This window comes from Vespula vulgaris, chromosome 24 (genome assembly GCF_905475345.1).
Source record: "Vespula vulgaris chromosome 24, iyVesVulg1.1, whole genome shotgun sequence".
NCBI classification, from domain to species: domain Eukaryota; kingdom Metazoa; phylum Arthropoda; class Insecta; order Hymenoptera; family Vespidae; genus Vespula; species Vespula vulgaris.
In genome coordinates this window covers 703,665-731,602 of record NC_066609.1, presented here as the reverse complement: position 1 = coordinate 731,602, position 27,938 = coordinate 703,665, and the positions used below count along the sequence as shown (strand labels likewise).

Genomic DNA, 27,938 nt, shown 5'->3' with positions numbered 1-27,938 from the left:
AAAATAATCGAGATGGAGAAATCGAAATTGAAAGAGCTTCGATAATTGGTACGTTACTTGATTCGAGATGTTAGTAGCGCGCTAGCCTATGAAGAACTGCATCGCGTTACAGACGCGTAAGAGTGGGGAGATAGACGGACCAATGGGGGGAGTGAGGTAAAGGAGAAGGGGGGATGATGGCGGCGAAGAAGTGGGGAGAGAGGAGAGGAAAGATGATCGCGGAGAGAAAGAGGTGCGGTGTTGCGTGACTGACTGCGAATCCGAGCGTGTGTGTTTGTTGTGTTGTACGAGTTTTTTTACCCCGCTTTTTGGAAAAAAAAAAAAAAAAAAAGGAAATAATAATAATAATAATATTAATTATAACATTAATAACAATAATAAGTAAATAAATAAATAAATAACTAAATAAATAATAGTAATAATAACAACAACAACAACAACATAATCAAGAAAAATATAATTAATCGGTAAAGAGAAATACGGTGAGTGTGTTTTAAGAAGAAAAATGACGTCCTACATCCAAGTCGCCGAAGACGAGGGAGAAGAACCTATAGAGCTGCCTACCGAGGACGACAGCACGCTTTTATTGACCACCCTGTCCGCTCAATTTCCCGGGACGTGTGGCCTTAAATATCGCAATCCAGAATCCCGGACGATGCGTGGTGTACGACTCGTTGAGGGACGGCTTCATCCACCTGAAAATGGTTGGGGCAAGGCGATCTATTTCTGTGTATTTCCGAAAGGTGTGTATCAGAGAGCAAGTGTGGCGTTAGGTGCTTTAAGATGCCCGAAGCCTTCCCCCTTGTACGTTTGGTGATGGCGTATATATCGTATCGTATGACCGTAGGAGTAGGATCAAAAGTATAGAGCGAACATTTTTTTTTTTTTAAATATATGTATGTATGTATATATATATGTATATATGTATATATATATATATACACACACCACGTTTCGACGAGTACACGGCTTCGATCGAACATTCCTCGTCGATTCGTGCCATCGTACGTTTTTCAAATTAAATTTTCACGATTTTTATATTATCTTATCCTACCAAGACTTACCTTTTTTTTCGTTTTCTTTTTTTACGCGCTTTCATACGATATTTATCATCGTCTTATCTAGACTTTGTTATATCTCTCTCATTTTCTCTCTCTCTCTCTCTTTTTCTTTCCTCTCTCTCTCTCTCTCTCTCTCTCTCTCTCTCTCTCTCTTTCCTTCCCTCTCTTTCTCTCTTTCTCTTTCTTTCTTTCTTTCTTTCTTTCATTTTCTTTTCTCTCTCTCTCTCTCTCTCTTTTTTTTATAATTATTTCTTGAACTCATTATTGTTTTATTTAAGAATTACAAACGCGGTAATTCATTCGAGGTAATAATCGGGACCTAACGCGTGACCGGCATTATCGTGTTTTTCCTTTTTTAGTTTCATTTCCGGAAAATTAAACTTACTTTATATTAATGATATGTATGTCGTTATGTATCATTAAATAATGTTCTAGCTATGTAATAAAGATAATATATATCATTCTTCACATTTTATTGTACATGAATGGTATTACTGATGAATAATTTATAAATGTGAAATAATATTTTATGAAGATAGAAATTTAATGATCTCAAAAAAGAAACTTATGTATTATTTATCCTTTTTCTTTTCTTTTTTTTTCTTTCTTTCTTTCTTAAATATTAATGTTTATAATGAAATATTAAAAAGAAAAGAAAAAGATATTTACATTCGCATAATAGCTGGTACTGAAAAGATTACGAACATTTGTACCAGTGTTTCCCAAACTATAAAAATCTGCTTATTCCTTGACTAACAAATAGTTGGTATGTTTTCCATGGTGTTCATCAACCATAATAGGTACCAATAACATCGACTTGTAATGTATTCTTCATATTTTAATAAATTTTTACAGCTTTTAGCTCCTTGATCGTGCATCTGTACATCCTTGGCCATACCTACACTGTACATTCAACAGTTTGGTTAACACTGGTCTATGAGATTGTTAACAAAGCATAGCAATAGAAAACTAACCGATAGAAGTAAATGTTTGTGACATCTTTTCAGAAAACAAGCGTAAATCTGATGACAATTTGGAAAATTCCACAGCTAAGACAAAGAGAATGGAAACAAAGTTGCGTTGTACAGACTTGATCGTACTGGGCTTACCATGGAAAACTACCGAGCAGAACTTGAGGGAATATTTCGAGGCATTTGGTGAAGTTCTAATGGCACAAGTAAGTTGTATTCCTTCCTATTTTTTTTTCTCTATCAATTTATTAATTATTACTTTCTTATTTATTTTTTTTTTTTATTTTTTTTATTTTTTTCCCTTTTACAGGATTTTTTTATTACCTTATTTATATTTTGATAAGAATGTGTATGTTTTAATTGAAGTTTATAATCAATCGTGTGTATGTACTTGTGTCTGTGTATATATATATATATGTTTACATTTTTTAATATTTTACAAAATATGTATTAGGTAAAGAAGGATGCAAAATCTGGTCAGAGCAAAGGATTTGGATTCATACGATTTGGAAGCTATGAATCGCAGTTAAGATGCCTTGCTCAACGACACATGATAGATGGCAGATGGTGCGATGTCAAGGTTCCCAATAGTAAGGTAAGAACGACAATATAAGCTAATAACTCTTCTTCTTTTTAACATTTATTAGTCATTTAAAATTATTTCCTTAAACTGCCATAAAAACTGTAAGTGCCCACATAGATAAATAATTTGTACAAATGATCCTTAGCCCTGTACATATATTATAATTGCTTTATTTCGTTTAAATATTAGTTATATTTCATATATATTTATATTGTGTATCTATTGCATTTTGATTACATACAAGTGTTTTGCCTATGTGAGAAAATTTTCTTTTTTAATGCATGTGTTTAAAAACATTATTATTGGCATATAAAAATCAGAAAATCATAAGACGATACTAAAAGTAATAAAATCAAACTTATAGATTATTCCCTTCAAATGTTTTTGTTTTTTTTTTTATATATATATATTATTAAAAATAATATAATTTAAACGTTAATTTTTAGACAAATATCTTTATAATATATATGTACAGGTATAAGACTATGTACAAGTAAATCGCGTCATATGATATTTTGCAAGATATGAAAAATGAATGCCAAAAAGTATATAAAAAGAAAAAAAAAGGAAAAAAAAAACAAAAAAAAATTATAGAAAAAGAAAAGAAATTTATCTTTCTTCTTAATTGCTATAAAACAACTTACAGAGGCACAAATTACTTTAGTAGTTCTAAACAATATGTATACATATACGTATATGTGTATTTATAATACAGATATATATATATGTATATACATATTTAAATATGTATGTGTATATCTGTGTATTTTAATACATATATACACAAACGTATGTCATGTGTATAATATAATATATACATATTATGTGTATATAAGATTATACACACACTTGATATGGTGCAAATAGATGAATGCGTGAAACTTTATTCACATGTATGTGGTGTACAGCAAAATTGATGTTTTGATAAAAAAAAGAGAGAGAGAGAGAGAAAAAAGGGAAAAAGAAAAAAAAAGAAATTTTTTCAGAAAAGATTATAAAAAAATAATTTCTTACATTTTCTTATTACGTTTCAATATTATTGATAACATTCGATAATATTACACGGATAAAAATACTGCTGCATGTTTTGCACATGTGAATTCAGTTTAATGATTCTAAGTGGCAAATTTATAAAGAGTAAATGCAAAATGTGTGTGTACGCGTGGATGTTAACTGAGTGTGAGATTATGTTGAAGAATCTTTGGGATATTTGTTTGTTTTCATTTGTATATAATACAGTATGCTTTTGACACAAAATAGTGTGAAAATCTTGGAATGTTTTGAGATTGAAGTTGTCAGTTTAGACGTGAATGTATGGTTAAATTATATGAATTTCCGAATCATAAGTTCTTTAAATAACATTATATGTATTATATCTTTATCCTTTTGAAGAAACGTAGTATAATATGTTAATTTGCATATCAGTGATGATTCTTTATAACACCATTTAATTCCTGAGTTAGAAGAAAATTAAAAAAGAAAAAAAAAAGAAAAGAAAAAAGAATTAAATACTGTCTTAATCGTGATTATTTTCAAGTCAGGAATATTGGAAAACAATCAACAGTGCACCTAAACACTTTCAACAAAAAAAAAAAAAATGTAAAGTGTGTTAAAAGCTGAAAGATGATTCATGATACGATAAACGTTTGCATGGCGTTAAATGTATGATTTCTGAAGTACAAGGAATATTGTAATGAGTATGATCTTGTGTGATAGTGTGCGTGAGTGAACAAATTTTTTATCCACATATGATGTACGACTATAGTACTTATCTATTTCACAATTATTTTATTGGTTTCTATATAGTACAATGATTATTTTACTTTAATAATGATAATGATAATGATAATGATAATAATAATAATAATAGTGATAATAATAACAGCAATAATAATAACAACAACAGTAATAATAATAATAATGATAATAATGATAAAAAGAAAGAAAGAAAAAAAAAATGAAAAAAAAAAAGAGAGAAAAAAGAAAAGAAAAAAAGAAAAAGAAATAGTATTATTTGCTACGGTTTGCAGAACACTATAGATTTATAAATGCTGTGGGGTTTCGTGTACATTTAAAAAGTAGAGCATTTAAAAGCTCAAAAAAAAACATTAGCGATGTTAAGTATGATTTTAGTGTATCATCATGATATCCAGAAATGTATAAACATTATGAAACATCATATCCAGACTTACTCATTCAATATAAGTTTCATGATATCCATCACTGTAATAATGTGCATTATTTTGTTCATATATACAATGATATAATGTTATTGCAACAACATAATTTCGTTAAACTGGTCATTATAAAGTATGTGGAATGATACTATAAACTACGTTTTTCAAAGTTGCTGCGATGTGAGAGTGCGTATGTGTGTGTGTCAATTTACAGATGAAATAGTATGTTATTGTCGAGGGCTGGTGTGTCTGGTTCCAGAATATTGATGGCTTAATGATGGCTCGTCAGTATGATACGAGCAAACACAATGAATGCTACCGACCTATTCCGGTTCATACGCCAAGTAGTCGACGGATACCTGTGGCAAAAACGTATGTGAATGTGAATTCATCAGATACAGGAAATATGCCGAGATATGAGTCGGAGTATGACTATAAAACAACGCATTATCCGTCGTATCCACCTAATTATCCCTATGATGATAATAAATATAAATACGAAGGACAAAGTTATAATGCATATGAAAAACCTAATTATTCTACGTATGAGGATCCAGGATACGATAGTAGAAACTATATGGTGCCTCATGCAACAACTCCCAATTCAACTTATCCCTCTGATGCAGAATATTCCAGATATCCAAATTACGAAGGGCGTGCGACATATTCTATTATGGAAACACCAGATTATTCAGAAAAAGGCAGATACAATTATGGATACGATAGAAGTTATTATGATGCGGATGGTAGATATGTTTCCGCTGATTGTAGATATCCTTCAGATGTACGGTATTCAGAAGTAAGACACGCTGAAAGTAGAAGCGTTACTGAAAATAGAGAAACAGATTGTAGATATACAGTGGACAATCGTGATATAGATAGAAGGTATACTGTGGATGGTAGAGAATCTGATAGCAGATACCCAATTGAAAATAGAGAAGTTGACAGCAGATATGCAGTTGATGGCAGAGAAGTGGATAGTAGATTTGCAGATACTACAAGATATCCAACAAAAGAAAATTACTACGATCGCTATTACAAGCATCGACCATCGAGGGATCACCATGTTTCGGATATGTCAAGATACTGATGAGTTTTGTTACTACCGTAAATACATAAGTCATGGTTCAATGGGAATATCAAATCACAAATTATAATATAATTTGTGAATTTTTTTCTTTTTTTTTTCTTTTTTTTCTTTTTTTTTTTTTTTTTTTTATAACAAAATATTCTGTAAATATTCACTGTTTTGTCATTGAATATATCAATATTCTAATTGAGCTATAATTGTTGCTAATAAGAAAACAAAAATATATATATATATATATTAGGAATAGTAACATATTGACAATGCTGATCATAAGAATTAAAATATAAAGTAAACAAAGCTAAAATAACATTATCAATATAATTATTCATTCAATTATTTTTTTTTTTTTTTAGGCAATATATTTTATTCTCCTTTATTAGTATAAATATTTGTGTAATTCTATTGTTAGCATGACATTTATGTGCTTTTGAAAAAAAAAAAAAAATTGTGTTTGACGTACTATGTTTTAGCAATGTAAATATCTTTAAATATAATGCTTGCTTCTTCAATATTTTTCAAGTATGATGTTATACCCATTGATACTATTGATTCAATTCATTGTTATTTACAAAAATGTCATATGAAAACAAGATATATTTCTAGATATGTTTTATTGCGTATTTCTAGATGTTTTTTCTTCTTTTTTTCTTCTTTTTTTTTTTTAAGTCAACAACAATTTTTCTTATTAATTAATCTAAGATTAAAGAATATTATTTTAGTAAATAATATTAATTACAACAAATTCTAATTGCAATAGTATTCGGGGGAAAAAAAAAGTAAAACCAAAAAAAAAGGTTTATATAAAATATTCTCATTGATCTATGACCTTTGGTAAAAATAGCAGAAATATTTTTTAATGAGACTAGTAATGCTTTAGTCTTCACAATAATATTTTTATTTTGTCATATATGTGTTGATTCGTATTAAGATAATGTAACATAGCATGAGATTCAGCATTTTACATAAAAAGAAAAATATACAGACAAGATATTGTACAGATTTATGCATGAATTTACAAGGTAATAGTATCAAAATAATGATAAAAAAATGCAGGGATCTAAATGTAAATCGAAAGGCAGTACCTTTTTGAATTTTTAATGAGATAAATATCTGTTGTAAAATTTATATAAAACTTGTTGTTGGTGCAGATTAATCGGTATCGATGCATCAATAAAAATAATCGTAAAAATATTCGGTATGAATAAGTGAAAAGATTGAAAGAAAAGAAAAGAAAAGAAAAGAAAAAAAAAGAAAAAGAAAAGAAAAAGAAAAAAAAATTAGCAAAGAGAAAAAAAAATAGAGAATAAAGAAAAAAGAAAAGCAAAAAAAAAAGAGAGAGAAAAAAAAAGAAACTAACGAGTAAATACGATCGGTTTGATTTTTCAAAGTAAATCTTTTGCGTAAATCGCTTATTGATTTTTGATTTATTTAGAGACTGTGAATAATGTGCACTGTACACAAGTTTTAGTGGATAAAATGTGAATATGTTGTATATGATTGACTGATTGTGCGTTTGTGCGTAGGAGGGAATGATTCAGCAAGTACCCTGCAAGGTATTCGTGGGACGCTGTACAGAAGACCTAACTGCAGACGATCTACGCGACTATTTCTCCAAATTTGGTGAAGTTACGGACGTATTCATCCCAAAACCTTTTCGCGCATTTTCATTTGTTACTTTCTTAGACCCAGAAGTGGCTCAATCTCTCTGCGGAGAAGACCACATTATAAAAGGAGTTTCCGTTCATGTCTCTAATGCAGCGCCGAAATCAGACGGCATTAATAAGAATTTTAATAACCAAGTGAATTCAAACGTACGTGGTAGGGGAGCACCTGGACCGGTAGAAAACAATGTACAGGGAAACTATCAGGGAAACAGGTACATGGGCCATTCGGGTAATAACATGGGTCCAAACGGTTGGAACAATCCAGGCAACAGAGGTAATTTGGATATGCCTAATCTTCAGGCATTGGGCATTACCGGTCAGAATAATGGAGGAGGCGGTGGTGGTGGATTATCCAATCCATTGGCAATGGGAGGCTTAAATTTATCGGCATTACCAGTAAATCCTGCGTTAGTGGCGGCTGCATTAAATCAAGCATCCTGGGGACTGATCGGTAATCTTCAGAATCAGGGAAACGATCAAGGATATTCAAATCAACCAGGGCCCCCAGGTCAACCACCTTCAGGCAATAATAGTATTGGTAATAGCGGTAATTCTGGGTTTCTTAGTTGGATGAATCAAGGGGGCGGCGATGGCAATACGGGTAATCCTGGTACTGGTGGTCCTGGTCCAAATAATCCAAACGCCTCCCAGGGTGCTTGGCAAAATCATCCAGGTCAACGTGATCAAAAATCTAATACATTTCTCAAATACGATTAAACTCGGTCGGGACTCCGAGTCTACTCGTAAAAGGAGGGTCCGTTCCTTTAGTCCCGAAGCACTAATGTTGAAGAACAGCAAAGGTCAGGAAGTTAAGGGTACAAAGCAAACGATTTACAAAAAGAACCAAAGCTTTCAGTGACATTACGATGGAAAAGGACGGCTATATTGTATGATCGTGCGCCGTAATGTGGTCGGTTCATAATAGAGCGTGTCGGATGATACTTTCGAATCATTGCACGTCATTACTTCAAAAAAAAAAAAAGATATACTATGACCCTCTCACTCTCTTACTGGCTTGAGAAATTAGCACAATAGCTTTCACGAACGATACGGCCTGCATGTCTCTTACGGATAGCTTTGATCATCTAAACGTGCAAATATGTGTGGTCTTCTTTACGCGTGTGATCTACTGAGCTGAGTAAAGTGCATTGGAGAGAGATAGATGATTGTGAAACTTTTGTAATGAGAGATAGATGAGATTATGTAGTGTTTAACGTATATGTGTCTGAGGTAACATAATGATCGATGCAGAGTGTTTAATGTAAAAATATGAAGTAAGTTAGTGGAACTTAATAATATAATTATATTTTAACTTACCAATACTAGTTCATTGAGTGACTATATAGGAGTTATATATAGCTTAATGAGTTGATGAAATAATAGGTTGCTGATGAATAAGTTGTATCCTCACATTGATAATTTACAGATTTTTCTTGTACAGGTAACAGAAACAGTTAATTGAGAAACATTTGAAATTTTCATTCTATTATATATTTTATAATGTTGCGGCATTATATACAGATATATACGTATTTATATATATATATGTATATATATATATATACCTATGTATATGTATATATACATTCACATTATCTTAAATTGGTCACATAATGTGAGCTGCACATTTATTAATAACCAAATATTAAGTTCCGATGATTTCTTAATTCCATTAAACGTTATGAATGCTTGAATACACTGCATATAGATTAAATGTCTTTGTCATAATTTTATATGTGACCACATCATTGAAAAATCATTCTTACCTATATATTTTTTAATTATTGTACAAGATAAAATGATTGAGAACTTTTTCTTCTGAAGAAATGAAGTGCATTGAGACTTTCTGTGGGTATATGTGTTGTGCGTTCTTATATATACTTACACATACTAAAAAAAAAGAAAAAGAAACAGAGACGTACAACTTTGTGGGTATTGTTGTCATTAAATATTTTCATTATTTACACATATAACATATTTGAGCATAATATTTGTTACTTGCATTGGTAAATGCAGAATATGCTCTTATGTTTGGCAATTACCCTCATAAAAGTATACATATAGAAAGTTTGTTTCATGTGCATTCTCTTTTTTTTTTTTTTTTTTTTTTTACACGGATATAAGATATATCGTCCAGAATTTGAAAAAAGAAATTATATTAGAGAATAACTGTTTCTAATGAATACTATTTACTTAGGGTGGAAGTGAGTGGGTGTGTAGTCAGGATATGCGTGAGGCTGCGTATAGTTTGGTCGCAGCTACCTGAGATTTGCATAAAGTTGTTTACATTTTTCGTAATATTTAGTGCGACACACAAACAATTATTACGTGTGCGAGTATGATTAGTATTTTACATTGGTGTGCGGGTGTGTCAAAATTATTGATTGATTGTGTGTGAAAGGAAGCATTTGGATTGGTAGTTGTTTCAATTGAATGAGTCGAGTAAATTCAAGGATTTTATAACTCTCTAGTGCTTCAAATTTTGAAGGAAAGTTTTGTGATGAAAGACTTGATAATTCTCTTTCTCTAAAGGACAATTTTGCAGGTTATGGGTGTTTGTTTTCCAAAGATCAGAATAAACAATGGATTTCACAATTCACAATTGTAGTCAATAACTTTAACATACAAAAAAGATGATGGCGCAAGAACTTTAGAAAAGCATATATTTCATAATCTCACTGTATGTTTCATTGAAGTTATCTAGATCTGCTATTTCAGAGTGCTAATATCTTATGATTACATTGTCGAAAAATAAAAAAATCCTTATACATCATCTTTCACTGTTGTGCTATTTATTTGATACATAAGCATTGATGTAGCAAAATGCATCTTACTTGACTTATATTAAGATTCGTACTTCTCTAATATCATTTAGAGAGCAGGAATCTTTAATAAGGAGTATATAAGGTGTTTTTACTGCAACACTGGTTATATAAAAATTTAATGTAAATCACCCAATTTACACTGTTTCCTTCTTTACGATGAAGTCTATTTCTTTTTTGCCTTTCCCCAAACTTCGTAGAGAAACATTCAGCTTACTTTGAGAAGTCTAACATTCTCATCACTTTTTATTCAATGCAGGGATAATTTCATAGAGTTTGAATCTTTTTCTGAATCGGTGTTTGTGTGTATGTCGATGAATGATTTTGTTAATAGTGATCGATAATATGAGAACTACAGGCATGAAATGTTGAAAGAAGTGTATTTAACACAAGAAAGAAAAAAAGTGTTTGTTTAATGGATGAATAATGTGAGGTGAGCAGTGAGTCATATTGCAAGTCATTTGAATGATGCACAGTCATTTGTGTGTTTGATATGTCTTCTTGGCTGAAGTGTTTGAGTGTTTATATAGTTAATGAGAGATGAAATTGATAAAACTTTAAATAGAATTTATTTGTTGAAGTTTTAGATTTATGATCTGTAAGCCATATTTAACATACGAAGACTGTAGCAGAAGAAAACTTTTAAAGTACAGTTTGCGAATCTTTTCTAGTCTATTACAAATAATGCCTGATCTATTTCAAATCATTGGTTGAATATGAATGAATAATATGTGAGATTTGTCGTACACACATTCAGCGAAAAATAATAGAACATCAGTAATTCTTATAGTTATTTCTTTATCTAGGGCATTATTCATATAATTTAATATTTCCCTTATGATTTTATCAAGTGCATGATTGTAGTAAGTTCTAGTAGACCAGCTAAATAGAAATTAGGAAGAAGTGAAAGTGATTATTAATGGAAGCATGTCTTGAGTAAAAAAAATACGAAATAAAAAAAAATAAAAAAAAAACAAAATCGAATATATGCAGATTTTTCATGACGTTTGTAAATAACTGTAAAGAATTGTAATATTGTACACGCATTTGATATTCTCATCTCTTAAGTGATTGCGATGATAGAAAGAGTGAGCAGTGAATGGGTTGTTGATTCTAACGATAACAATGTATATTTTTTAAGAAATCAACTTTACAAGTATGTTCTATGATTTAAGCTTATTTTTAATCTAATAATAAGCAATATTGAAATTCAATACATACATACATATATTTTATGTATATACACACATTTTATGGTATACAAAAGACAAATCATTGTAATGTAATGAATATATTTAAAGTTATCGTTAGAATCAAAAATCCTCAAAGCAGTAAATAATAATTCTCGACACGGACTTTTTCGAAACAATTCGTGCAATACTGAAAGAATCTTTTCCATCATTTTAATTTTTATTTCTATGTAAGATAGTGCTGAACATTAGAAAATATAGTTAGTACTCCAGCACCTTGAAACCGGCAATTGTTGCTTAACATAAAAATAAATAAAAGGATAGAAAATGAAGAGAGAGAGAGAGAGAGAGAGAGAGAGAGAGAGAGAGAGAGAGAGAGAGAGAGAGAGAAATAGAAAAACAGTAATCACGAGATTATGTAAATCTTGCGAAAATAGATATGAAAATGATTATCGTGTGTCGATCTTTATAAATGAAAAATTGACTGCGTTCATATAAGAAGACTGAGCGAGGTCTGTAAACAATATATGGATGGAAAACAAACGTACTAGTCCCCTACATTTCATTATCTCAAAACGTGTATTCTCGTATGAAATAATAAAGGAAAGTTAACGAAAACGGAACTTGTGACAAAATATGTGTATATATCATGTAAACAGTTTCATTCGTTAATCGTTTATTGAATACACGATTCGAGTATGAAATGTATGTTAACTCTCTGTAACTCAATTTTAAAATTTATGATGAAAGAAATGTGAAATTTTGTTTTAATTTATACGAAAGAAATATGAAAATTTATTTTATTAGATATGCATTACACTATACAAACTGTGCTTTATACTTGATAACAATTAATTTTCTATTATTTGGATTAATAATTAATTTTCTGACGATAAAATGTGATAAGATTGAAAGTGTCTTTAGAGTTATATCAAGTTATAGAGGGTTTAAGGGACTTGGAAAAAATATTTCAAACATTCTTGGCATTATTTATTCGTTTCAAATGAATTTTAGTTTTATTCATTAAAATTTTGATTACAGTAATCTTTAATTTATATCAAATGGTTTATGTCTAAAATGTTTGAAAAAAGTGACATTGCTGTAAAGAAAATCTTCTTTCAGAATATTGTATTTAATTACAGACCAGTAATTCTATCAATGAAAAATTGTGAAGGAGAGAGATAGAGAGAGAGAGAGAGAGAGAAAGAGTGTGCGTGTGTGTTACAAAGAGTACGTTATTTATTATAATCGTGTGCAAAAAATTTAATTACAAAGAAAAAAGAAATCGCCTTTACTAATCCATGAGAGTCTGTGGAAATGTTGTTTCCAATATGAATTCTTAAGATACTTCTTTTTTTTGGGTATGTGGTAATAATTATATCTCCTCTACGTCCTTATTTAACGTGCAAATTTTGTATCATTGATATTGATGTAAATATCGAGTGAAAGAGGAAAGAAAAAGGGAAGCGAAAGAAGAGCGAGAGTGAGCATTTTTTTTTTAATATATTTTTTTTTTATTTTTTGGATTAAGCGACACACGACCTTATTCTGCTCCTTTATTAATATTTCCAATAATGAGCATAGAGAATGTGAAGTTTGCTCGCTAAGTATGTTGATAAATAAATGTGGGATATTAATCGCATAGTTTCAATATATTTTTTTATCATACGTACTTCAAATATTATTTTTCAATAACGAAATTGAACTTGAAATTGTTCGTATTTCTTTGTATCATTAATTATAATAGACATATAAGTATGTCTGGTCGTATTAATATTTATGGTATAAAAGATTTTCATAATTATTATCTCTATGACGATTATAGATATAGGAGATTTGCTTTATCTCATAAGATTGCAACTACTTCGTTGCATTGTCACACCCGCATAATTCTTCTTTTCTAATCTTCATTCTACTATTTATAGGAGAATAAAATATTTGTAATTACAACAGGAAAAAAATTACAGGTGAAACTATGGAATTCAACTGCCTGCTATCCTGATTTTCCTTACTAAAGTTTTTTCTTCTAGGATACGACCAATGAGATTATGTCATTTTAATGGAATACAATTGAATTTTCCATTGACATGATGATTTTTCCAGTAGATTCCTTTTATTTCATTTTATTTCTTTTTTTTTTTTAATACAATCTTTAAGATATTATTTTCAATTTTGAAAATTGAGGATTCCAGTATAAGATTATATTTGAAAGAAAAAAAATAATAATGATCATTAAAAAAAGAATTAAAAAAAATAAAAATAAAAAAAATAAAAAAAAATATAGAACAAAAAAATTAAGGAAAGGGAGTGAGGGAGAGAGAGAGAGAGAAAGAGAGAGAAAGAGCGAGAGAGAGAGAGAAAGAGCGAAAGAAAGGGAGAGAGAGGTGAGAGAAGTGAGAGAGAAAGAAAAAAGAAGTTTACGTGAAAAACTTGGATGTGCTGCGCCAGGCTCGAGAGAAGTTGTATTAGACGTTGAGAGCGAATGGATTTGAAAGCATGGATTTTTTCGTAAGCGTGTTGTCAAGTTATGATATTTAATCAGAAATATATAAAAGATTACTTTTTCAAAAGGGTCACAGATTTGTTATAAATTTCTTCTTTTTCAGGTCAACTCAACTCCTACATGCAAATGGATAATCTTCTGTAACACGCAAAATTTACATACGAAATTGCAATACCAGTTGCCTGAGAGAAGGGATACTTATACTTGACCGAAAGTATTTTATAATTCTCGGAATTCGTGGTGAGTCATTAAATGTTATTAATTTCTTTCATTAACTTTCTTTTTCTTTTTCTTTTTTTTTTACACCCGATAGATTTATGATATCTTTTTGTTGCTTAGGTCTGCTTATAAGTAAAACGAAACAGACAATTCATTGGTATATGATGATGAAGAATCTTAGATGTAATGTTTCATATTTTTAAGCGCTTAAATTTACTTCATTTACTTCAACAAAAAAAAAAAAGAAAAAAAAAAGAAAAAAGAAAAAAGTTATTTATTGCAAAAGTCAAAATTGATCAGTATTAAATTCTCAATTTTATTCTTTTTTTTTTATTATTATTATTATTTTTGTTATTGTTGTTATTGGTTCTGCTTATAAATGATAATTTGTTGGTACAAGATGAAGAAGAATCTTGGATATAATTTTGAATATCTTTAAGTAATTTTACATTTGAAAATATTCCTGAAAATTTTTCAATAGTTACAATATATTGGAATATATATACAAATTTGATATATTATTTATTATAACAATCATGTTAAAACGAAACGGACATTGCCATAGATTATCTAATCTTCTTAACTGTGATTAAACTTTTATAGAAAAATCTCCATTTCTTTTTTTATAATTAATATTTAATAAATTATTTTATACAATGAATAAGGTAAACAGATATATAGTATTTAAGATTGTTTACCAATTTTTTATATTGATTTTCAACTTTACAAAATATTTATAATAAAATTAACGCCATTTTGAAATTTTTAAATAAACATCATTTTACATAAATATTCTGTAAAATTTCATTGAGATCGATTCAGTCATTTCATTAATTTTTAATACAAAAGTGTTTATCAATTAACTTGTCACCATTTTGGCAATTGTCAAGGGAACAGTTTGAAATTTTAGAAAATAATAACATTGTATCTAAGATTTAATTATATTTGATTTAATTAATTTGTTATTATGATCAAAGAACATTTAAACATATATACATATATACACACAAATAGATTTAGAAAACGTCACGATTAGCGTAGAATTTCAAATATAATCTTCTTAATAATTCATTCAAACATATAAACGTATTAACCTTAATATTTCCGCATAAAATATATAATACATATAACAATGAAGTAATAATAATATTACTATTAGAAAAATTAGATATACATTCTAATTACTCAAAATATCTATCTTTAATTCTTCGCATCAAGCAATGTAGACTTTAAATGACTGAAAAATAATTAACACATGAGGCATAAATAACAATCGTTGTTCTTTAAGTGATAATAAAGTAACGATCAAACAAAATATCAGCAATAAAACGTACGAGATTATAGGTTATGTCGAATCACCAGATACATATATATCAAATAGCGATGGATTATTATACATATTTATGTATAACGTGAAAAATGAAAACGATCTCTCTTATTGCATTTATCTGTATGTTTATATACGAAACTATAACGATGACAATAACAACAAAATAACGACAGAAAGATAAAAGATGAAAACTCAAGTTTTCTTCTAATTGAGAATAACATTTAAAAATAATTATTTTCTAGGCAGGAGAAATCACATGTTTTTCCACAATCAAGGAAGATAATCTCTTGTCTTATTATCTTTTATCTTCTTCGCAAGCTCTTCTCGATCACTACTAAAACGAATTAAAACTACACTCAGGAAAAATTACGACGTCACTTTCGCAAATGCGTTGATCGAAGCGCCTCGTAGCGTCACTTTTAGAAAACTGTCAGCTAGTATCGAATCGAACGAGTCACGTGGTTACGTGGTCACGTGCGCATGTCTACATCTATGCCGCCATGTTTAATTATAAGGCGATAAATTGCTTAAAGGAAAAAAGATCGGTCAAGTATAGATATTGCCTAAGATGAGCAAATATTGAGCAAACATAAATATTCATAACATAAAAATCGTACTAATCTAATCGAATATATACGTAGCGCGAGCAAGATCTACACATATGATTTACATGTTTACTACTTGAGAAATTAAAAAAATAAAATAAAATAAATGTTTGTAGTACTATATAATATAAATGTTTGATTATATAATATATAATAAATGTGTGTTTAATTGCATAACAAGAATGATTTATTATTATAAACCATTCATTTTATTTATTTATTTATTTTATTTTATTTATTTTTTTTTATTTATTTATTTATTTTTTTTTTGTAATAATCTCAAACAAGTTGATAAAGATTAGCTTATTTTTGTAAGTAATTATAACAAGTTATAAATCTACAGATGATGAAAATCCTTTTTCATCTCTATTTATCAGATTTAAATAGAGTGGAATATAATATAGAAAATGATCGACAGTTAAAAGTTCAATTTTTTTAAATCATTGAAACAAATCATGTTATAAAAAGTATCTTTTTGTAACTTCTTATAACAATTTTTCTATTTTATTGCTCTTCGACGTTATTAAAATATTAATCAATTCGTTTCGATATCAAATCAATATTAAAAATATCTTGGAATATTAAAAAAAAAATCAGAAATATAATAATCGTTATTAAGCAATAATTTTTATATCACTTGTTATATTTTATTTTGTCAGCAAGAATATACGCTTATACATATGTATATACGAAGAAGTATACATATATATCGTCCATATAGAATACATTCTTATATATGAGATAAGTCGATAAATGTGTATTTGTCGGTATAAAAATTATTTAACATATAAAATATAGCGATAAAATATAGTCAAAAAAAAAAGCTATGATGAAAAAAAGAAAAGAAAAGAAAATGAAGTATATCGACCGAGAAAATTAACGGAAATGTCAGTCTCTCTTAAGGTTTGTATTGATAAATGGTATTATCCAAATTATAATAAATTATTTGTTCGTCGATCCAATGTCGAAGTTCAGCGACATTAGCATAAACACCTGGAGTTCCATCTTCGCCACAACCAATACCCCATGCAACGATTCCAGCTTGAACATATCGATTAGGATCGTTCTTTAATGGACAAACCAAAGGACTTCCACCATCACCCTATAATAATAATAATTATAATAATAATAATTTCTGATCATATGAAAATATTAAGAATAATATAACGATGAAATACTTTGCACGTGTCTTTTCCTCTTTCACCACCAGCACAAATGAAAGTACGATCCAAAACGAAATATTTTCCTAATCTGGTCTGACGTAAAGTATTTTGACAAGTATCATGAGGCACGATCGGTAGATCTATCTTTTTCAGAATTACTTGATAATGACCCTCCTTGCCTAACAATAAACAACGACATTGATTAAACGTAAAGACAAAAGAAATTGAAAAACCAAAGAAATGAAAATGATCGAATAACGACTGAAGAAAGATTTCATCTCTTTACCGAAGACATCTTTGCCCCAACCACTGGCAAAACATCTGCTTCCATCGAACACAGAACCTTGATCGGGAAGACAAACGACGTCAACGTTCTCAGCTAATTCGACTGGCTCAGAAAGGATCAATATGGCAGTGTCATTGTAAAGAGCACCCGAATGGAATTTCTCGTGTACTACTATAGCTTCTACATTACGATCTTGATGAGCATAAATTTCATTCTTCGTTTGTGTATCCCATTCGCCTGCACGTACTCTAAGCTCCGAAGGTTTCTTTCTGTTAAAAGATATAACAACGATGGTAAAAAAAAAAAAAAATACCATCAAAAAATAGAATATAATTAAAGAGTAATAGGGATCACTCTACGATCAATCATTTACCCATTGACACAATGTGCAGCTGTTAAGACAGCTCTAGTATGAATAAGTGCACCACCACATTGATAAATGTTCAATTTTTGTCCTTCATTGCCAATACCTTCTTCTTTAATTATGGCTACCATCCATGGGAATTCACCAAATTGAGCTTCGTTATCCATTGCTCCAGTAATTCTGAAACCAACACCATTGGGATGTCTCTGACCACAACCCTTTCTTACTACCGGTGATGGTGTAATTGGATCCTCGTTATTCCTTACAAGATCCGGTGGCTTACAACAAACGTCCAAATAATTATCACACGATCCAGAAACTCTATAAGAAAAGAAATTTCAATAATGGAACGTATAATCATCTGTTAAGTTCAAAGTAATATTCTTTCGTAGTTAAACGTTTGGTTATTCATTATCAAACGAAGTTACTTGCGTCCCAAAACAGTCTCATGCGAATTACGATTTACTATTTTCGATGATCGAATCCAAATCGAAGCCGATGTTTAAAGATTAACAATTTTCCCATGCATAAATAATAAATGAGACGATTAAAAATAGAGCTTCGTATGATGATTCCTAGAATCCACAGAATTATCATCTAACGATCAACGAATACAATCATTTAATTTACTTCTCCGTTTCTAATTTAAATTGCTAATAATTTTTTTTTTTTTTTTTTTTTTTTTTTTTTTTATAAAAATAATACGAAACGATTTTACTCTCTTCTTCGAAATCTTTTCCTATTCATTTTCAGAATATGATCGGGAAAAAGATTATTCAAAAGAGGACAAAAAAGATTCTTCTTTTCAATCGATCTCTTCGATAATAATTTTGCTATCGATTCAAAATTCGTACCCTTCGAAATATTTTAGGTATTGTTAAAAATATCTAAAAAAAAAAAAGAAGAAAAAAAAACCCATGCAAAACCAAAAAAAAAAAAAGAACCAAACAAACAAACCAATCACGTACTATAAAAGTATTAAAATCCAAATAGAACTCATATATATATATAAAAAAAATCAAAAGCATGCCCAATAAAGGATCTCTTCCCGAATAAAAATTCGTGCAATTAAAATATAAAACAAGAACAATAGACAAAAAATAAAAACAACAGATCGAACACTTGTTGTGTCAAAGAGACTTTTTTGGTAACGCACTCACCCCGCAACATTAATATCTTTATCATCAAAAGCGGACCTGATATCGATGATGCCAACTCCATCGTTTAAGATAGTACCGTTTCTACATTGATAATAAGGTACGCATTCGCAATCGTCTGGTTTATTAGTTGGATTATTTTGTGTACCAAGAATCGTTCGTTGAGTGGTAACGTCTCTGTTCTTTAAAGCATTCTCAATAAGAGAATTTAAGTCGCCATTATTGGATGATTGAGTTGTTGATGAAGGTGGTCTACCGAAGACGCTGCTGATCAAATTATCTAAATTTTTATCTTCTTGTGGTAAAGGTACGGCTAAACATAGAGCGATACAACCCAAAAGTGATACCAATGTCTTCATCTAAAAAAAGAAAAAGAAAATTAATAAAATAAATAAATTTAAAAAAATAACACTTAATTCGAAGAAGAAATATCCAGAGATTATTATTAATCGCTATTATAATTCTTCTTTTTCCTTTGTTTTTGTTTTTTTTTTTTTTTTTTTTTTATAAAAAAGAAGTATCGCTTTGCGTTAAGATCTTTAGCGTGGAGTTAATAATTTCGTTTATCATTATTCCTTTTCATTTTATTATTCTAATTAATCATTCATGAACATAGATACAATAACGAAAAGTTTATATCAAATTGATATTAAATTCTTTTACGAAATTTCCAAGTATGTTTTATCAAAAATTGTTTTATTATTATTATTATTATTATTATTATTATTATTATTATTATTATTATCTAAAATAAGATATACGTATAAAATAAATTTTAGTGCGTGCGTGTGTGCATGTATATATATATTTAATCATGTCTATGATATGAGCCGTGTAATAATGATCGCTTCAGACCTATCATTATATTTATGTAAATGATTTCTTAACGATAACCATCAAGAACTTAAAGTATAAATAATGTTTTCGTTGTTCTTCAATTAAAAAAAAAAAAAAAAAAAAAAAAAAAAAATTAATGAAGAAAGAAAAGAAGAATTCTCTTAACGTCCATCATAGATCAATACGATAGATAATATAATACATCGTTTATGGCAGAAAATAATTACGCAAACATTTAATATTACTAGTTAGTCGATTGCTAGAGTCTTCTTAAGATTATCGAGAAAGGCTGCTTGGCATTGACCTTTCTCAAGGACAACCGATATAGAACTAGTATATGAAAAATATATTAGTTAAGACATCGCAATAATCTTAACGATTCTCACCTTGTTATTTGTTTATTCTGACAATGTGAAATAATTAACAAAAAAAAAAAAGAGAGAGAGAGAGAGAAAAACTGTACATTAAATAGCATATAGATACGATACGAGGTCGAATTCGTGTGAGAGGAGAGAGGTCATCGATGTTAATAAATCGGAAAAACCGATTTCTTCATGCGATTCTTATCGAGACAGGAAACACAAATATCGACAATCCTAAATTATAAGATAAAGTGTAGATATGTTGATGGAGGAAGAAAAAGAAGAAGAAGAAGAAGAAACAAGAAAGGAGAACGTGACTAACATAATTCGCGTATTTTATGTAAAATTATCGATGCACGTGTACGGTAAACATTGACATATACATTCCTTTCAAACGAATACAATTATTAACATTAAAAGACAATATTGATTTTTAATGTACTGTATGAAACGATGACAATTTTCTATGACAACGATCGTCGAAAGATTTATCCAACGAAAAGAATATTCGTTGGTAATCGTAAAAACAAAGACGACATTTTGTAATACTGAACATAATACAAATAATTAATCTCGTACTCGAGATTCTTCGAAAGCTCGATAAATCAAAATATATTTGTTAATAATTTCGATGCGATAAACGTCGTCACGAATGTATTTGTTTGTTACGAACTTGTAAATGTTTGTTATCTTTTTCTCTCTCTCTCTCTCTCTCTCTCTCTCTCTCTCTCTCTCTCTCTCTCTCTCTCTCTCTCTCTCTCTCTCTCTCTCTCTCTCTCTCTCTCTCTCTCTCTCTGATCGAACGAATGTTCAAAACGAAACGTCGATATTAGAATGGTTACGAAGAAAAAGAAAAATTTCGCTTACGGTGAAAATTTGTGCCGTTGTTTCAGGGTGACAGGGTGAAATAAAAATTTAAAAAAAAAAAAAAATAGAAAACACTATGTATTCAGCACAATATCACACACAAAAAAAAAACAGCGACCCTGAATTCCGGAACTCCGTTTCCTGATTATACGTGTAGCGTCGTTAGTAGTACTTCGTGTTACTGTGTGCTTAACTTCTACATTTTCTACTCTCTCTCTCTCTGGTTATATGAGAGAACTACTCCCCACCATCTTAAATGCAGAAAACTTTGGTATCTCCTCAGATGGCGTCTCTTACGTATATCGTTCAAGAGAATCTTGTATATACTTATAAAACTAATGTCCGTCTTGTTTCTCTCTCTCTCTCTTCCAGATCGTGGCATTCCCCACATTACAAAGTTCTGACGACTATCGTATCGTATTAATCGATCACATTTTACAAAGAAATTGTTTCTTTCGATACCCTTTTATTTCCTCTCTTTTCTCTCTTTTCTTTTTTTTTTTTTTTTTTTTTTTTTAATCGTTAACAAATTTTCTTTTCCTCGTTCGAACGGAAAAAAGTGGTTTAAAAAATAAAAAAAATAAAAAAACAGGCAAAAGAAAAAAAATATATATTTATATTTATGTATAAATTAAATAATTTATTTATAAATTATAACGATTTATCGTTTGTAAATTATAAATTTATAAATTAATAATTTATTTATATTGTTGTGTGTTGTTATTATTATTATTATTATTATTATTATTATTACTGCTGTTGTTGTTGTTGTAAATTATATCTTAATGTAGAACATGTTAAAGATGAGCTTTTGAAAATATTTTATAAAATAATGAGTTATAAATAATATAGAAAATTTAGATCTTATCAAATTAACATATATATATATGTACTATGTATTACAGGAATAAAAAGTTTAAATATTTTTGGAAATAATTTTTTAATTGTCCTTGTAATATTATTACGGAAATATCATATTTATCGAACAATAAAAACTTTCGAAATTACGTAACACACAATTTGAGGTGTTTCAGTCGGAACGTAATATTTTTCATCGAAATTAAACGGGGAATGGTGAACGAGGAAAAAACTTGCGCCTCGATTTCGCATCGACGATGATTACATCATCGGATTTATAAATCCGATGAATGGAATTACCGATTTTTTGGTGTTAAGGTCAAACTAAAATGATCACTTTTGTCCTTCGACGTGTATTCCACGAAATATCTTCGACGTTATTTTATTTTTTCTATCTTGAACTAAATAACGTTTATACGAATACGCGTATATATATATATATTTTTTTATTATTATATCGAGTGTCCTTTTTACAAAGGATATACGGTCAAGTATCTTCGATCCAAATGCCTTAAAAAAAAATATTTTGAATAAAAATTGATAACTTTTTGAGAGGAGAAAAAAATATAATATAAATCGTCGTAAAGATGTCATTAGCAATCTTTTAATTATATTTTCATCGCTATTTCAACGAATTATGACGTCAAAGTTGATAAATGAAGTTTCATAAATCGTTTAATAGCAATAATGCCTAGAAGAATTTTCTTGTAAACTACTGATAATTCATCAATTAATATTTTTTTCAAAATATCGATTTTCCTATAAAAACAAAATTTTTATGATTATCTTGTATCTTGAGAAAAGCGTTCTCTATGAAATATCTATCATAAATATTATATTACATTGTTCCTCTCACAATCTAACTAATTTTTATTCGATACACTTGTTTATAAAATCAATTTGATCATATAGTTTAAACTGAGACGGTATGTATAAAATTAAATATAAAATAATTATATAATAATTTATATACATATATATCATCATCATCATTATTATTATTATTATTATTATTATAAAAAATGATATCTTAATATAGAACACTTTGAAAGATAAATTTCTAAAAATGTTTAATAAAATAATGTTATGAATAACATGAAAATTTAGATCTATGTTAAAGATATTATTAGTTAACAATATTATCGTAATTAATCTAATTTTGTATATAGAAGATATACATTAATCTTGATATATAGAAAAGGGGTCACGAAAATAATACAACATAGCATGCGAGTTAATAGTCATTAATGATGACTCTTGTTGATTCGATCGTTGACCACGGATAACGACACTATTGCGAGCAACAGTATTATTTCGCAGATGTTGCAATTGCGTCTGTTTTATAGTTTGTGTTATCTGATTGTACGTTTACAGAAAACATCGACTTTGTCAAATGAAAAACGAATACAATGAAATAGCTCTTTTATCTATGAGAAAAAAGAAGATAAAAAAAGAACAATAAAAAAATCTTAAAATTCCAAGAAGTAATATCTAAAAAAAAATATAATAATAATAATAATAATAATAATAATTAGGCATTGTTTATTAAATTATAAAGATATATTAATAAAAAATCTATATGTATATATCCATATAAATTTTTCTATTATCATAAAAATAAAGTTGTAAAAATAAAATAAAAAAGGGAAACAAAAAAGAAAGAAAGAGAGAAAAGGAAGTAAAAAAAACGAATCCAAAGATTCTACGAAACGATATAAAAATAATAACAATCGGATATAACAAGTGACTTAGAAAAAATACCACGTATAAAAGAATGACGTAAAAAAGCGTCACGTTTGATTTTTTCCAAGGAAAATAATAAGTCCATATATGTCAATAAAAGAAAATCTAATATATACACGCACACAAACTTTATTTTTTATCCTTTAATCGTAAAAATAAACAAAGATCTTAAGATTCTACGAAAAGAAACTAAAAAAAAAAAAAAAAAGTGAAGAAATTAATAACTATAATTACACGCTCTAATAAGTAATGTAACAAACAATTATATATATTTGTTTTAATAATAATAAAAAAAAAAAATCTGATACTTTTTTTTATCATAATAAAAATAAAAAATAAATAAATAAATAATAATAATAATAAGAGAAAAATATATAAAAAAAATAAAGGAACGATTGGATGTCGTAAAAATACAAAGAAAGAAAAAATAAAAGGAAAAAAAAATCTTCCACCGTGACAATGCATCTTTGTACGACACATTGCCGTGACCAGGATTCGAACCTGGGTTACTACGGCCACAACGTAGGGTCCTAACCACTAGACGATCACGGCTACTGGAAGAGTTGAGGTAAATGCGCAAAATCGTACTAAACAACCACGTTCCAAGTGAACTCAAGCGAATCTTATTTCATTTCGTTCTTGTTTAATTACCTTGCAAACTATTTTACCAAGGTCGATTTTAACTACTCAGATATAAATTATATTTTTACGTAAGCATCCGTAAGATATTTTTAATTGTATATCCGATAGAGAGCGGATCGAGGGATGGAAGGGGAGAAATAATTGACTTCATAAGAAATTTCAATTCTCGATTACGTTACCGAAGATTTCTTAATAATAATTATTAAAAAAAAAAAAAAAAAAATCTTTATTAATACCGTACAAATAAGATATTCATTCGTTTAATCTTAAGAACGATAGAACGCACGATTTCGTACCGAGTGATCAAACGAAAAAAGATAAAAAATAAAAATAAAAATCAGATCGACAAAACTAAATATGAAATGTTTTATTTATATCGATAATAACTACCTTGATTTTTAATATTGTACACCATAATTTGCGAGTTGTTGATCGATCCATTGTTTGTGTTGAGAAACGCTAGTATAAACAGCAGGTATATTAGACTCGCCACAACCAATGCCCCAAGACACTATACCAGCCTGTAATAAATAATTATGTTTTATGTAATTCAACGAAGGTGTTTTTGTAGATGTTACACGCATACATACATACATATATATATATATATAATTTACCTGAATAAATTGTCCAGTGGCAGTTGGACAAACCAAAGGCCCACCACCATCGCCACGGCAAGTGTCCTTGTTAAGTTCACCACCAGCACAAATGAACGAACCATGTAATAAAAAGGATTGTCCTAAATTCGTTGTCCTTAAACGATTTTGACAATCTGATCGTTCTACGATTGGTAGATCAACTTTTCTTAGCTCTGCTTGATATTCACCGGATGAGCCTTCATATTTCAAATTTTAATAATAAGGGAATATATTTGAATGATGAATTTTATATGTTATGATATTTAATTATATAAATTAAAGAGATATTACCAAAGGCACTACTGCCCCATCCAGTTCCAAAACATCTAGTACCAGATGAAAAAATCATTCCTTGTTGTGGAAGACAAATGGGAATAACATTTGTTGCATAGTTAACTGTTGAATTTAAAATCAGAATTGCTATGTCATGAAACAAACCGGCATTATAATAAAGTGGATGAGGAATGATTGCTTTTATTCCTGCTTCTTGAATCGGTTCGCTATTATTTTTCACATTCCATTGTCCAAATCGAGCGACTAATACACCATTTTCTTGACTAAACAAAGAAAAAGAAATAAGAAAAGACCTTATTTCTTTTTATGATTAGTATTTGTCTTATGAAAATTAATCTGGATTATATAAATATTATTTAGATTGTTATAAGTATAGTAGTTAGTTTAGTGCAAGTAGTAATATTGTAATTGTATTAAGGTTTATCTTAATTATACTATAAATTATAGTATTACTTAAAAATTATAATACATGCTGTACTGTAATTAGTATAAATTATTATAATTATACTGTGCTAAGAATTATATATAAGAGTACAGTATAATAATTATATTACACTATTACGATTAATTGCTATATACATATATATATAATAATTATGTAATTATATCAATGCAAGTATAACATACCTTTAAAAAAACTCAGTTTCGAATGCGAAACAAAAATGAATTTTGTTGAAATCTTATTAAATGAAATTAAAATTCAAAAAAAAAATAATACAGATAACAAGTATGCGAGTTATAATTTTACAATCCTTTATAAAATGCTAATCAACGATAAAATTAAATTAACGTACTTTGTAACGCAATGTGCAGCAGTTAAGACAGCTCCATTATTGATCATAGATGCGCCACATCGATACAGATATTTACCATCTGGTTGTTTCGCGAAAAGAGATACCATCCATGGAAATTCAGCGAAATAGGTCTTACCTGATGATGTTGGATAAGGTGTTGCTAAAAAAAAATATATATATATATACGTATACACCTAATATATTACAAAGAAAAAATTAATTCACGTGTATGCAGATAATTAAATAATACTTATAAGATATGTATCAATATTATACCAGGTGCATTAGCTGTACCACGAATACCGCATACGACTTGAATATCAAGAGGATCTATTGGATTATTAATAACAAGATCACGTGGACCAGCAGAAAAATCAGAATAGACTTGATTAGATGCAATGATACCAGCTGGCCTACAACAAACTTCATCGGCCGACGTACAAATAGTAAATCTTGGATCGATAATACCAGCTCCATCGAGATTAACGACATTTCCTTGAGTACAGAGCCAACTTTTAACACAGTAACAGGCATTTGATGTACCTGGGAATTTCATTTGTCCAAGACCATTAATAATAACAGTTGTATCAACGTTGGTGATAGGTCCACTCCCTTGACAGCAATTATTATTATTATTAGGACAATTAATTAATTGTGCGGAATTAAATATATTCGTACCGGATGGTATAACGATATTAGCACCGTTAGTACATTGCAATGTATTCCCGCAAATAACGCAAATCTGTGCTGTCTGTGGTTGTACAGTAGGTGTGATGATAGTTGGTATTACGTTAGACGTTAATCTGCAACAAACCTGTCCAACACCTGGACAGAGAGATGTTTGTTGACGCGGAATAATAATACCTTCTCCGGATGTACCAATTATTACAACATCTTGAGGATTGCATTGCCAACTCCATACGCATATACAATTAATACCAGGTATTCCAGTAGGTAAGATAGGGTAACCTGTTGGAAAGATTATTGGAGCCGTAGGTTGCATAGTTGTTACGGTGGTAGGTGGTGTTGTAGGAGATGGTGTTGTAGGAGATGGTGTTGTAGGAGGTAATGTTGTAGGAGGTAATGTTGTAGGAGTCGTAGGAGGTGCCGTTGATGGTGGTTTAGTAGTCATAGTAGTTGCAGGTGTTGGAGTGACTATAGGAGCTGCAGTAACGTTAGGTAACTTGCAACAAACTTCGAGATCTCCTGTACATCTTCGATACCTATTTAAATATCGAATTAACATTGGTTTATTTATTTATTTTTTTTTTTCAATGATACAAATCCCACAAAATCTCACCTTATGTCTATATTTCCTGTTCCATCGATGATCACTGTAGTATTAGGATCGCAAAGATAATACGGTACACAAATGCAATCCGTAGTCGGTGGAGTACTAGTGATCTTTTCTAACTTTTCCAATTTGAATTTGTGAAGATGAAAGAAAGAAGGTACTATCAATCCGACGATCCTTGATCGATCTTCGATAAATTTAACGTGGGACGAAGAATTCACTGACGATCTTTCTGTTGATGTTACGTCGATCATTGTCGTCGATATTAACGCGACGATTGTTAATGAAAAATAGTTGCGAGACATGACAAACAATTCTCGGTCGTTTCTACTCGACGGTTCAACTTCTATTGAACGATTTTATTTTTTTTAACACGAACGTGAGAGTTCTATATTGATCTATATATACGTATATACATACATGG

At 29.2% G+C, this 27,938-nt stretch overlaps 2 protein-coding genes and 1 non-coding gene across 6 annotated transcripts; 1 reads left to right on the top strand and 2 right to left on the bottom strand.

Annotated features, from left to right (window-relative positions):
• Window positions 1-201: 201 nt before the first annotated feature.
• On the top strand, window positions 202-13,195 carry LOC127071980 (TAR DNA-binding protein 43-like). 4 transcript variants are annotated; one of them, XM_051011939.1, is made up of 4 exons: window positions 202-743; window positions 2,069-2,238; window positions 2,487-2,627; window positions 5,052-7,216. In XM_051011939.1, the coding sequence occupies exons 1-4, from the start codon at window positions 506-508 to the stop codon at window positions 5,880-5,882; spliced, it is 1,380 nt and encodes a 459-aa protein (XP_050867896.1). In that variant the 5' UTR covers window positions 202-505; the 3' UTR covers window positions 5,883-7,216. The 4 variants fall into 4 exon arrangements, with proteins under 4 accessions (XP_050867896.1, XP_050867897.1, XP_050867895.1 ...); XM_051011940.1 differs by lacking the exon at window positions 5,052-7,216 and adding an exon at window positions 7,406-13,195 and having other exon boundaries at window positions 207-743; window positions 2,111-2,238; XM_051011938.1 differs by lacking the exon at window positions 5,052-7,216 and adding an exon at window positions 7,406-13,195 and having other exon boundaries at window positions 209-743.
• A 3,622-nt stretch (window positions 13,196-16,817) lies between these two features.
• Window positions 16,818-27,875, bottom strand: LOC127072250 (uncharacterized). Its single transcript, XM_051012540.1, has 11 exons — window positions 27,521-27,875; window positions 26,497-27,443; window positions 26,221-26,380; window positions 25,424-25,689; window positions 25,112-25,329; window positions 24,896-25,015; window positions 19,189-19,544; window positions 18,038-18,349; window positions 17,665-17,933; window positions 17,394-17,557; window positions 16,818-17,317 (listed from the first exon to the last, which is right to left on the bottom strand). Exons 1-11 carry the CDS (start codon window positions 27,817-27,819, stop codon window positions 17,114-17,116), a joined length of 3,315 nt encoding a protein of 1,104 aa, XP_050868497.1. The 5' UTR covers window positions 27,820-27,875; the 3' UTR covers window positions 16,818-17,113.
• Window positions 24,333-24,404, bottom strand: Trnah-gug (transfer RNA histidin (anticodon GUG)). The gene has a single exon. It is a non-coding gene; the product is annotated as a tRNA-His (tRNA).
• Window positions 27,876-27,938: the final 63 nt, after the last annotated feature.